A 13,839-nucleotide genomic window follows, 5' to 3' on the forward strand; every position below is an offset into this window, starting at 1 on the left:
ACAATGCCCCCGTGCACAAACCGAGGTCCATACATAAATGTTTTGTCGAGATCGGTGTGGAAGAACTTGGCTGGCTTGCACAGAGCCCTGAGCTCAACGCCATCGAACACCTTTGGGATGAATTGGAACGCCGAACTGCGAGAGAGTGGGGGAAATGGTGGACCAACTCCATATGAATGCCCATGATTTTGGAATGAGATGTTCGACGTGCAGGTGTCCACATACTCTTGGGCATGTAGTGCAGGAACAAACTTTCTCTGTGATTACAGACTGCAATTACCACCAGTTACATGCTGTTAGTACAGGATGTAACTATGAATTGTCACAATGAATTGCAATACTTGTTATAGTGTTACTACACTGTAATAAGGACCCCTTAAAATGAAGCGTTACCATTGYGTGTGTGGTTCAGGTGAAGAAGCCGGATGGTGAGGCCTTGTTGCTACGGCTGAGGAATCCCTGGGGCTTTGTGGAGTACTCTGGACCCTGGAGTGACAAGTAAGGAAGAGTATGTGTGCGCGTGCGAGGTATGTGCGTGCACATGTTTAATTTTGTCGTTACACAGGCTGGGTGTCAATAGAAATAGACTTTGATGTTGGAACGTTTCGAAAGGTCCATAAAACGTCGCTATATGCCTTCCTTGGCACTCACAAAAATGTGTTTTTTTTGTTTTATGATTGAACTCGTGATGCTCAGACCATTGCGCCACCGCAGTTCACAATGCTCTAGCAAGCTGTGAGAATACTTGATGGTTAATTGCGAGTTCTTTTTTATTAGGAGTAAAGACTGGGATGATGTGGATGCTGCTGAAAAGAAAAGGATTGAGCTGAAAAAGAGTGAGGATGGAGAGTTCTGGTAGGTTCTGGCATTACAAACAGACGTAGACACAAACATACCTACAAAAATAACACACACACACTGACAGTCTGTATCCTCTCTGTGTGTCAGGATAAATGTGGAGGACTTCAACAGGCTGTTTGACACAGTGGAGCTGTGTAGCATGAACCCTGAACCCATTGTGGACGAGGACACACCCGACTTACCTGCCGCCCCCACCTCTGCATGGACCCTCAGCTCCCACAAAGGCTCCTGGGTATCGGGCTCCACTGCAGGGGGCAGTCGTAGTTACCGTCGTGAGTGTGTTTCAAGTTTCATGAGTGATAYGTACGGGATACACATGGTATACATCGTCCAATGAAATGCTTACTTGCAGGTTCCTTCTCGACAATGCAACAACAATAATCAATATTAAAATACAAGAATATGAAAATAAATGGCTCTGTGGAATACAATAATAATTTTAGCATAAGTATAATATAGGAAGGAACAATTTATAGTCCAATATTTACATGTGTATTGGGGAAGGGAGGAATGCGGGGAAGTGGATAAACTGAGCCGTATAATAAGAGTCTGGTAGCAACAGTTGTGATTTGTGTGTAGCATGAATGTGTGTTTTGTGTGGGTGTGGGAGCGGGAGCAGGTAGTCAGTCCAGTTCAAGTGTTGATGGCTTGTAGATAGAAACTGTCTCTGAGCCTGTTGTTATCAGACCTCATGCTCCGATACCAGACGGTCAGGGAGAACAGCTCGTTCCAATGGCAGAATGTTTGTAATTTCATCCACTCATTTACTCCTCTCCTTTTCATCAAACCTGTCTCTACCCCCGTTATCTAACTATCCCTCTGTCTCTCTCTCTCTCTCTCTCGTAGGATCCTTCTGGAAGAATCCCCAGTTCCAGCTTGTCCTTGCCGAGCAGGACAAGGAAGAAGAAGATGATGAAGACGAGGATGAAGAGATGACCCCGGAGGAGAAGATGGTGGCAGAGAAGCAGAAGAAGAAAGCAAAGCAGTGCACCGTGCTGGTGGAACTACTGCAGAAAGACCGGAGAAAGAGGAATAAAATTAACTTTCTCCACATTGCCTTCCACATCTACAGGGTGAGAGAGAGAGAGAGAGAATGTGTTGTCCCTGTGTGTGCTGTGAATGTGAATGTTCTACATTTTCAGTTAATCTGATGTCTTTCCTGTCTCTGCAGGTTCCTCCAGAGGTGAGTATTTTATTGTAAAGTATTTGAAAAACACAACTATTTACTTTAGTTAGACTACACTTTTCAATCGACCAACCATGGTCGCTGCTCCTTCTCTCTCCACCATCTCCTTTACTCCATATTTTCCATCTCTGCCTTTTTCCTCTCTCCTCTACCCTCCCACTCTCGTAGCTCCGGGGCYTGTGTTTGGACCAGAGTTTCTTCTCTAACCAGCATCCTGTGGGGCGCTCTGGGAAGTACCAGCCCCTCAGGTACTTCAGTAGCCAGTCTTTGCTGCAAATATGTCACATTTTTATGAAAACAGTCAATACATTTATTATTAGATTTTCTTTGGAGCMTTTATTTAGGCAGAGGAGTCCCATTGAGACCAATGTCTCTTTTTCAAGAGAGCCCTGCATAACAAGACCAAGCAATTACACAGATACTAMAATCAAGGCAGGGGTATAGGAAACACACAAAGAAAAATACAAAAAACAYAATCATAAAAGGACCTCCAAATATACTACCATTCATTTTTTCCCCCATAGAGGTTGTCTTCTTCTTTTGTCACCGTAGGGCTGTGTGGAGGAAGGTGAGGCTGGACCCGGGAAACTACGTGATCCTGGCCTCCACCTACATGCCCAACGTGCCTGCAGAATTCTTCCTCCGCGTCTACTCCAAGACTGGCAACAATCTGGGGTACGGAGAGGAGGGTGGGGGGGAGGATGATGCTGATGAAGATAATTAGTAACAGACTGATGGTGCTCCTCCTTGTATTCCAGGACCCAAGACTTCACCTGCTCCACTGGCTTCCTCATGGTGAGTTAAACCTTACTGAAGCCTACTTCTACTGCAGTCCTGCTCTCCAGTTCACCAAGCCAACTGTGTGTGTGTGTGTGCGCGTGTGTGTCCTTCACAGGTAATGTCAATGCCACCAGTCTTGCCAGAGGATCGCAAGAGAGTACAGAAGACMTTTGATGAGGTGGCGGGGCCGGTAGGAATTCTCTCATCTCTAAATCTAACTCAATCATAGAAGATAAATGTCTCCCTTAGACAGTCTTAACCTCCTGTTCTCTCTCCCTGGCAGGATGACAAGCTGAATGCTAAGGAGTTCATGAAGCTGGTTAACTCAGGTTAGATCATTAATGAACCCATAAGAGTCTAAGCCCTGTCTAATCCGGAGGGGGGTTTAAGACCCCTTGAAGAATCCCAAAAATATATTAAAAAAGAAAAAAAAKACAATTATTTTTGGCCTTACTTCTATTGTTCAATACAAACACGTTGAATAACAGATTCACGACATGAAACAACAGCTAAACGATGAATCTTGTGTGGCCTGTGGGCGTCCTAGAGCACAACAACCACCATGTATGTGTTCGTGAGAGTCATATTATTGTAGAGCCCAACTTCAGACGAGCCCCAAGACGCTTGTAGGGGTCAAAGAGCAAACCGTTCGGACGCTACAGAAGATTTTTTGGAGAAGACCGATTTTTTGGGGGATGTCTCATGGTCTGACAAACACTGCTCTAGCTCTGTCACCTTTTTCCTCAGATGCGGAAGGGCGACGTAGGCGAATGTGGTGGATTGAGACGCATCCAATGCAAAAACATTTATCTCTGGCTTAAACTGACAGATTTCTATGGGGATTTTTTATTATTATGCTAATTCGATTTCCGCGGACATCAACCTTAGGGGGTTTAATGAACTCAGGTTGTCATTATAAGGTGATATGTTAATTTAGTCAAACCATGTTGCAGAACTCTTTAAACTGCTGCAATGAAGGGTACCACTATTGCATGTTGCTGGGGAATATTCGTACACAGCAGTACCAGTAAAAGCCAGTAGGTGGGAGCAGAGTAGTAAGAGACACATTTTATGGGGGAAACAGAGATTACTTTTCTAGGCAAAACCTCATAGCTAGTATACCATTACAATCCTCTGCTTCGTAAACTACTCTCTTCTCTCCCTCTCTCTCAGTTCTGGAGAAAGACTACCAGCTGCCACTGGAGACATGCAGACAGCTCATCTTTGGAGAGGATGTATCCTTTTATTTGGCCAGTTGTCACAACCTTTCCCCTTACATCTCACAGGCTTTGTTTTTCTTGCCAGGAACCGTATCCACAAAGCATGTCAGAGTAGATCTGCTGATCTAGGATCCGTCCATATAATCTTATTGATTATGATCTAAAAGGCTAAACTGATCCTAGATCATCGAGGCTGGATGTTAGCTCATTAGCATATTGGCCACATCGAATGGGTGTCACCTCTGTTATATCTAGCTTACAGTGCCTTGCAAAAGTATTCATCCCCTTGGCGTTTTTCCTATTTTGTTGCATTACAACCTGTAATTTAAATAGATTTTTATTTGGATTTCATGTAATGGACATACACAAAATAGTCCAAATTGGTAAAGTGAAATGAAAAAAAAAACTTAAAATTAAAAACAGAAAAGTGGTGTGTGCGTATGTATTCACCCCCTTTGCTATGAAGCCCCTAAATAAGATCTGGTGCAACCAATTACCTTCAGAAGTCACATAATTAGTTAAATAAAGTCCACCTGTGTGCAATCTAAGTGTCACATGATCTGTCAGATGATCTCAGTATATATACACCTGATCTGAAATGCCCCAGAGTCTGCAACACCACTAAGCAAGGGGCACCACCAAGCAAGCGGCACCATGAAGACCAAGGAGCTCTCCAAACAGGTTAGGGACAAAGTTGTGGAGAAGTACAAATCAGGGTTGGGTTATAAAAAAATATCAGAAACTTTGAACATCCCACGGAACACCATTAAATCCATGATTAAAAAATGGAAAGAATATAGCACCACAACAAACCTGCCAAGATAGGGCCGCCCACCAAAACTCAGGGAGCAGGCAAGGAGGGCATTAATCAGAGAGGCAACAAAGAGACCAAAGATAACCCTGAAGGAGCTGCACAGCTCCACAGCGGAGATTGGAGTATCTGTCCATAGGACCACTTTAAGCCATACACTCCACAGAGCTGGGTTTTACAGAAGAGTGACCAGAAAAAAAGCCATTGCTTAAAAAAAAAAAWGGTGTTTGCCAAAAGGCATGTGGGAGACTTCCCAAACATATGGAAGAAGGTACTCTGGTCAGATGAGGCTAAAATTGAGCTTTTTGGCCATCAAGGAAAACGCTATGTCTGGCGCAAACTCAACACCTCTCATCAACCCGAGAGTACCATCCCCACAGTGAAGCATGGTGGTGGCAGCATCATGCTGTGGGGATGTTTTTCATCAGCAGGGATGAGGAAACTGGTCAGAATTGAAGGAATGATGGATGGTGTTAAGTACAGGGAAATTCTTGAGGGAAACCTGTTTGTCTTCCAGAGATTTGAGACCGGGACGGAGGTTCACCTTCCAGCAGGACAATGACCCTAAGCATACTGCTAAAGCAACACTTGAGTGGTTTAAGGGGAAACATTGAAATGTCTTGGAATGGTCTAGTCAAAGCCCAGGCCTCAATCCAATTGAGAATCTATGGTATGACTTAAAGATTGCTGTACACCAGCGGAACCCATCCAACTTGAAGGAGCAGGAGCAGTTTTTCCTTGAAGAATGGGCAAAAATCCCAGTGGCTAGATGTGCCAAGCTTATAGAGACATACCCCAAGAGACTTGCAGCTGCAAAAGGTGGCTCTACGGAAGTATTTGACTTTGGGGGGGGGGGTGAATAGTTATGTACGCTAAGTTCAGTTTTTTTTTGTCTTGTTTGTTTCACACAAAAAAATATTTTGCTTCTTCAAAGTGGTAGGCATATTGTGTAACTCAAATGATACAAACTCCCCAAAAATCCATTTTAATTCCAGGTTGTAAGGCAACAAAATAGGAAAAATGCCAAGGGGGGTGAATAGTTTCGCAAGCCACTGTAGCTGTAGAAGAACGCACATCTGCACGGTTTCACATTGTACATCACTCTGACGTTTTAATGACATGTGCTTTGAGTTTGAGAAAGACTGTGATGAAGGGGTTCCTCTTGCTGTTTGCAGCACGGAAGGTTGTTTATGAATCTTTGAGCTTGCTCAGAGAGAGGTTGTTGCAAGCCAACACCTTAAACACAAAAACAAATCTGTTGGAGCACGTTAGCAGTTATTGATACAGATTGCACCTCGCCCGTGAGTTTGCCAGTGAGAATCGGGAGAAGGCGCAAATGAAAATGAAAGTTTGGGACGATAGAAAGGCCCTAAACGGCACTTTCAGTGTGGGTGACTAAGTTCTGTTTTTGTTTCCCATTCTGCGGTCACCATTGCAAGCCTGATTTTCAGGCCATTACATCATTGCCACACTGGAGTGTAGGAAAAAACCCTGGCTGGGTCATGTCAGCATATTATAACCATACTTCACCCGTTACCATCCGGCGGAGAAGTCGGTGCAAACCGGTAGTGATGTTCTGCCTGTTGCCACTGCTGTCACCGTTGACTATAGTCTTCCTAAAGGGCATGAGGAAAGCCCAATATACCCTGTGCCCGTGGGACGGCTGAGTAACTCAGATTCTAGATAACCTTGATGTCTTTTTGGCACACTTGTCTCTGGAGGGAAAAAGTCAACATCGTTGCACTGCTTTTAGAATATCAGGGTTTATTCTCAGATGTGCCAACTCAGACAAATATACTAGAGCATGACATTGACATTGGGGACTCTGCCCCAATCAAACAACATGCCTATCGAGTAAACCCTGAAAAGAGAGAGAAGCTCCACAGTGAGTTGGATTGCGGATGGGTCTCTGCGGTTTTGTTTTCCGATTTTCGGAAACTCAATGCCGTTACTAAGTCGGGACTCCTAACCTCTGCCCAGGGTCGACGATTGTGTGGACCGTGTCGGCGCTGCTAAGTACGTTAGCAAGTTCAATCTGCTGGAGGGATATTGGCAGTTCCCCATAAACTGAGCGCACCAAAGAGCTGTCTGCTTTTATCACACCTGATGGTTTGTTGTCCTACTTTCATCTCCCGTTTGGGTTACAAAATGCTGGAGCCACGTTTCAAAGGCTCATGCATATTGTGCTACGCGGTCTGGAGAATGAGCACCAGACCAAAGCAATTGGCCTCATCAAAAACAGTACTTGACTAATCGAAAAAAAGACGCTCRCTTGGGGACCGGTTCTTTAGCACTTCAAGGTTTATGTATCGGGTCTCTACACCTCTGGTGGTCTATACCGATCGTAACCCTGTGGTTTTGTTGCAAAAGACGAGCTCCGCGAATCATCGACTCCTTCGCCGGAGTCTCATATTGCAGGAGTTTCCTGTTGAAATCAGACAACTTGGTTGCTGATTGTCTTTCAATGGTGGGCAGTCCATACGTTTTATATTTAGCCAGTGTGTAGCCCTTGCCAACATTTCATTTGACTGCACATTTTGCCGTATTGGAGATTTGTTTTGGTAGAGCTCATTCCAAGGGGATGAGAGTAATAGAAACGCATGTGATTTTACCTCTGTTTCTCAAAATAATATATATATATATATATATACACACACACACACACAGTATATATATAAAAAATATATATTTTTGGTCTTGTATTTAAGTATTGAAACCAAAGCCTGATAGCCAGGCTTTGGTTTTCCCATTTATATTTCAAGGTTGGACGTTAGCACAATGGCCGCACCTAATGGTGTCACCTCATTAATCAGTATGTTTTACACCTGTGCTGGCTTGTCATCTTGTTAGTCAGGTGCTTCACCTGTACTGGCACAAGTGATATTTAAGAGCTGCTGGCCCAGTACTGCACTTGGCTTGAGAGATGTGGAGGGTTAACACCTTTAGTTGGCACGCCCTATTTTTTTTCCAAATTAACCTATCCTTTATCTGATCTTCCCTGTTTTCGTTTTGCTCCACTTTTTGGTTTGCTTCCGGCCTAAGTTTGGTGTGGGATTTTATTTGCCTCTTCTTGGGCAAATTTAGTGGGCGCTCATGGTGAGTGTCTTTTACATCCCAGTTGTTGCTAGTCAACTTTCAGTGGACACCTCCATGAGTGTCTTTCAGCTCCCCTCCTAAAACCCCACCTGTCTCGTTTGGATTGTCAGTGACTTTGTTAGTTCCCCCTTCTGTTTGAGCGACAGTTTTGGTTTTCTTTCTGGGACACGGAACAATCGGCACTCATACTCTGATATGCTTTGTGGATACGGGCCCTGGTACTTTTGAGCGCCTCTGTCTGTGTCTGAGAGCGATCCCTAACCCACGTGTCAGACTGGGGGGCGTAGCAGTCTGACCCGAGAGCAGACAGAGCCTCTGCTGGCCTCTCTTCGCAGTCTGCAGGTAGGACTGCATTGCTTGCCATTTAGGTTTAGGTTTTAGGCTGGGTTTCTGTTAAGCACTTTGTGACATCTGCTGATGTTAAAAGGGCTTTATAAATAAATGTGATTGATTGACTGCGTAACACCTTGGGTACAAGCCCCAAGGTGTTAAGCAATAGGGCTCCGTAACGAGTGATTCCGGAACTGAATTCTCAATCCTCGTTACCATGGCGGTATTAAATATTAGCAATAGGGATATTACTGTGCAACGTAGACATTATATTTTCTCCAAGATTGCAAAACCATTCGTATGTTGATGTAGTGCAAATCAGTTTTGAATGTTTCAACCTTTGAAAGAGCACCAAAAACGACACTAAACATGAGCCTTAGAATTTCTGCCACCACAGAAACAGACCCTGGGTCAGTTCTAACGCGATCAACAACCACGGAACTACCGCGAGAGTTTGGAGTTATGTTTTGAAGCCAGGGGATGAGTCTGAGTTGTATATTTCACTGTTTTACACATTTGTACATTTTCCGTTAATAAAACGGACAATGTTTACTTTTTATAAAAATAACTGATGTTGCGTGTATTGTTGCTTGTATGCATTGTATGTGTGTGCTTACTGTGACTGTCACCCTGATATTGGCTACACGAGACGTGGGAAAACGTCTGGTGTAGTAAAATGCAGTAGTTAAGACTCCGGAGTGATGGTTACAGTCTGGGACAAAACACTGGACCATAACAGTGTATGGTAACTTAACTAGCTAACAGAAATTAGAAACGGGACACCTCGGCCAATCCCAAATCGACCCTATGCACTTGTGGAGATCTGAGACGATTTGATTGATATAAGGTGAATCTTCCACATAGCCTATTTTGCAAGGTGGTGCTCATACCATATTGATTGCATCTCTCAAACCTTCTCAGACAAGATATTAGTGGCCACACTAACGCTGGAAATGCATGTCCTCAAAGATGGAAGGCAGGCGGGAGGTGGCGAGATCAGGTGTGTCAGATCCAGAACAATAACGACAGAGGGGCGTGGCCTGTTGGAGCCCTATAAGGCCAGAGGGGGTTGTGGTATACTGGCGTTCTTACGCACAACGTGAAGCAGAATGCCTGGATACAGCTGTCGTATATTGGCAATATACCACAAACCCCCGAGGCGCCTTATTGCTATTATAAACTGGTTACCAACTTAAATAGACCAGGAAACAATTTTTCTGTCTGATATGCACACTATTGTCTGATATACACACTAGTGATGCGCAGATTGACTCATATCCCACTGGCGGGTTTATGGTCATGAAATATTGTGTGGATGAAGGAAGGGTGGGCGGGTTTAATAAAGAGAAAGGAATTCATAAGAAAAGCGAACTGTACAGCGCATTTCCTGTATTTGCAGGTTAGGCTACAGCTACTCAACCATCCTTCATTGACCTCTCTCTCTCTTTCAGTCCATCTTCTTCAAGTTTGATCAGGACTCTTCAGGGACTATGAGCCCCTTTGAGCTTAGTCTGACCCTCCAGGCTGCTGGTGCGTACACACACAATCTCTGTCTGTCTCTGCCTCTTATCCTCACTCCCTAACTCAATCTCTAACTCATTCAGAGTTGTTTTAAACATTTTTCTAACAAGGTGGTGCTGCGGAGTACGGCGGGGGGTGAGAGATATTTGTGTTTTTGAACATCTGTAACTGCCATTTCCTGCAATCTCAAGTGGAACAATACCCTATGGGTGTGATGCCTGTACTTAAACGATAACAAATAAAGTTTTACATAGTGGCGTAGCAAGACCGCAGCGCCACTCATATTCTCTGGGGAGAACCCTGCCATTCACTCACTACCTCAATTTCATATCCTCGTTTACATTTTACACTCCACCCCTGCTGAACAAAAAACAGCATAGACCAGCATATGCTGCTGACTAGTGCTGGGTTTGCTAGTGACCAGCCTTCGTTGTGTTTTGGACATTTTGATGCTGGTATGCTAGTGACCAGTTTATGCTGATGATACTGGTGTTGTCACACCTGCTCCCTCCCTCCGGCGACGTCGGTCTACTAACCACCGGTCCTGGCAACCATCATTGCGCACACCTGCTCCCTGTCGTTAAGAACACCTGAACTTCAATACCACCCATATTACTCTCCCTTCATACAGCCCTCAGTAAGCCTCAGTCACCAAGCAGTATTGTTTTCTCTCACGTTCAGCAAGCTTCTCGCTGTTTGTATTCTTTCATTATTAAACTCACCTTCTGCACCTGCTTTCTGACTCCCTGTGTGTACGTTACAGAATACTGCCTTATTACTGAGGGCTATCTGAAGGGACCGGTGACGTCGAGTGTTGAAGGGAGCCGGCGTACCAGCATCAAAGTGCTTAATCATTTAAGACAATACATTACATATATCATACATTGAGGGTGTAGTTTTTCCATAACACAGTGGCCACATCAGGCCTGCAGGTCACATTATACTGGCTTTCAAAGTGATGTTTAATTCCTATCAGAATCTAGGYAGACTGGGAATATCCAACAGGATATTCATTCACCCACAATCTGCATTCAGAATGACTGCCAGGGTTAGAAAGATTAATAAATGAGACTGCCAAACCATCTAAACTGGAACAACTAACAGATTGGATTGATTTGACCAATCACATCAGATATTTTCACATCAGATCTTTTTCAGAGCTGATCTGATTGGTCAAAAGACCAATAAGTTAAAAAAACARCCGTATGTTTGAGCCAAATAAAGGCTGGTCCGAACCGGACCAAATCTGAACCAAACATAGACGTCTATGATTGGTTCAGATTTGGTCTGGACCGGACCAAAAATCTACGTCCCAAAAAAAGTTGTTAACGATCCGTGCTTAGTGGGTTGCTGGTCAGACCAGCTAGATCAGGGGCTGTCTCTTATACACATCTAGATGTGTATAAGAGACAGGTGTTCAACTCTTACCCTATGAGGTCTGAAGCCTGCTGTTTTTTTAATCTTCCTGATAATTGCACCTACCTGGTGTCCCAGGTCTAAATCTGTCTCGGATTAGGGGGGAACAATGAAAAAACACAGTGGAACTGGCTTCGAGGTCCAGGACTGAGTTTGAGGGAGCTAGACCATGCTGGACAGGCATAGACCAGCTTGGTCACCAGCATTCCAGCATGGTGGGATCAGCATGACCAGCTAGAACCAGAGATGGGCAACTCCAGTCGTAGGAGGCCGGAGTGGTGTAACACTTGTTCCCCCATTCCTAGCAAATACAGCTGAATAAACAAATTGCATTCTAAACTGATTAGTGATTAGTTGATTATAGATCATGATTAGTTGATTATTGGAGTCAGGTGTGTTCGCTGGGGCAAAAGTGTGACACCAATCAGACCCAGAGGACTGGAGTTGCCCATCCCTAAGTTAGACCATGCTGGTCAGACCAGAATGACCAGCATCAGAACAGCACGGACCAGCTTGAAATGCATGCTGGTTTATGCTGTTTTTTTTCAGCAGGGACTCCACTCTTGAATGGATAACAACACATCTCTCTCTCCTCCCCTCTCTTCTTCCTCCTTCCTGCTAGGTGTGCAGTGTGATGGCCAGGTCATACAGCTGCTGTGGGAGAGGTTTGGCTCTGGGGAGCTGCACCTGCCTTTCCATGGCTTTGTGGCCTGTGTCACCAGGCTGCGCAAGCTATTCGGTAATTCAACACACACACACAAACACTTAGGTGTGTTATATTTTGTTGCAGGTTATGATATTGTGTTTGTTTGTGTCCCTTCTCCCCAGCCTTGTTTAAATCAGAGAGCAACCCAGAGATCAAAGGCGTAGAAATCAATGCCGTGAGTCCTCCTTGACCATAAAATCAACCAAAACCCTGGCCCTAACCCTTACTTCATGTCCACATCCTGTTTCAATGCTTTTACCCTAGCCATAACCCTATATCTTGACGGTAACCATGAACCATAACCTGACCCTAACCCGTCCTGTGCCAGACCATATCCTCAAGCCTAACTTATACAGTACCTTGACCCTGACCCCACCTTTAATACAGACTAGACCCTTACTAATGCCCTCTAATCCTGAATAGTTGCTGTTCTTTTACAGTGGCTGCTCCGACTCCTGACCCTGTGAGCGTGCTCTGTAAAGGGGGGTTCTGCGTGGGCACTGCAGGGGCATTCTGTCTGACCAGGACCACATGATAACATCATGCCTCCACCGGCGCCCTCGTCCACACACACACAAACATCCCCTGGCCTTTGTCAGCATACGATACCCCGCTGCTATAGGAACTGTCACATTAGCAGTGACAGAATAACAGCTTCAAAGCAGTATGCAATGACTATGTCACACAGCACATTATATTCTACTATTGTCACGCCCTGACCATAGAGAGCCTTTTTATTCTCTATTTTGTTTAGGTCGGGGGTTACTAGGGTGGGTAATCTAGGTTGTTTTATTTCTATGTTGGCCTGGTATGGTTCCCAATCAGAGGCAGCTGTTTATCACTGTCTCTGATTGGGGATCATATTTAGGCAGCCATTTCCCCACTGTGTTTTGTGGGATCTTGTTTATGTGTAGTTGCCTGTGAGCACTCCATAGCTTCACGTATCGTTTGCTTTTTATTGTTTTGTGCGTTTCACGTCAATAAATTATGTGGAACCCATATCACGCTGCGCTTTGGTCCGAATGTTCTTACGACGATCGTGACAACTATAATGTACAGCGCTGTCACTCTCTACTGCCATATTGTGTTCATGTGTATACATGAATTTACATGGAGATACACACGCCCCCCCCTCACCAACCTGGCACCTACTACCATACCCCGTTCAAAGGCACTTCAATCTTTTGTCTTGCCCATTCACCCTCTGAATGGCACATATTACACAATCCATGTCTCAATAGACTTAAAGATCCTTCTTTAACCTGTCTCCTCCACCTCATCTACACTCAGTGTATATCAGCTATTTCAGCTAAGTATTTTCAGTATTTCTGTTATATATTTTCAGTAGTATTCATTCTCCCTCTTTCATCGTCTGACTTTTTAATAGTGAAAATGTAGTTAAACTGTTGAAAATTATAATAAAAAAATGCAATAATAAAATGTATCCCAAAACAAAAATCTGCTTCGATAATTTAAAATTATTTCTGTGGTTATAAATACAGCCCAGCCTCACATACACGGTGAGTACGGCCTGCCCTGGTGAGGGAGTGAAGGTGATGTCTCAGCTGCGCTGCACGCATCGTCTCTATTCTTATCATACTGACGCCACGTACAGCATCAACACGCACTCGCCGCCTCCTCCGCTACGTTCCCTCGCTCCCTCCCTCCTTTGCTCCCTCCCTCCCTCGCGCTCTTTCTAGTAACTCTGTCTCACAATCTGCCTCCTTCTCCCTCTGTTACCCTGTGTGCTCTCAAAGTCACAAAAACACAAACAAATATGTATGCTCTTGTCCTTTCTCCTGATGCTCCTATAAATAGAAGCTTTGCTCAGACACAACTTCCTGTTCATCTTTAGGGGACTACACACAGGTTGCCCATGGCAACAGTCCATCCACCTCAGGACAGAAAGGGG

The 13,839-nt window shown here is 44.5% G+C and overlaps 1 protein-coding gene across 1 annotated transcript in view; it reads left to right on the forward strand.

The window, feature by feature from the left end:
• The window catches only part of LOC111949706 (calpain-9-like), a 31,271-nt gene extending 17,905 nt beyond the window's left edge, over positions 1-13,366 (forward strand). Inside the window, exons 7-22 of the mRNA XM_023967053.2 lie at positions 413-498; positions 778-855; positions 949-1,133; positions 1,708-1,934; positions 2,033-2,044; positions 2,216-2,295; positions 2,600-2,722; positions 2,806-2,842; positions 2,943-3,017; positions 3,111-3,156; positions 4,001-4,062; positions 8,228-8,296; positions 9,736-9,814; positions 11,844-11,960; positions 12,050-12,102; positions 12,368-13,366. Of these exons, the coding sequence (XP_023822821.1) occupies positions 413-498; positions 778-855; positions 949-1,133; positions 1,708-1,934; positions 2,033-2,044; positions 2,216-2,295; positions 2,600-2,722; positions 2,806-2,842; positions 2,943-3,017; positions 3,111-3,156; positions 4,001-4,062; positions 8,228-8,296; positions 9,736-9,814; positions 11,844-11,960; positions 12,050-12,102; positions 12,368-12,394 (1,356 nt within the window). The 3' untranslated portion in view covers positions 12,395-13,366. The remainder of the gene's footprint in view (positions 1-412; positions 499-777; positions 856-948; positions 1,134-1,707; positions 1,935-2,032; positions 2,045-2,215; positions 2,296-2,599; positions 2,723-2,805; positions 2,843-2,942; positions 3,018-3,110; positions 3,157-4,000; positions 4,063-8,227; positions 8,297-9,735; positions 9,815-11,843; positions 11,961-12,049; positions 12,103-12,367) is intronic.
• Positions 13,367-13,839: the final 473 nt, after the last annotated feature.

Source organism: Salvelinus sp. IW2-2015, linkage group LG22 (assembly GCF_002910315.2).
Source record: "Salvelinus sp. IW2-2015 linkage group LG22, ASM291031v2, whole genome shotgun sequence".
NCBI lineage: Eukaryota > Metazoa > Chordata > Actinopteri > Salmoniformes > Salmonidae > Salvelinus > Salvelinus sp. IW2-2015.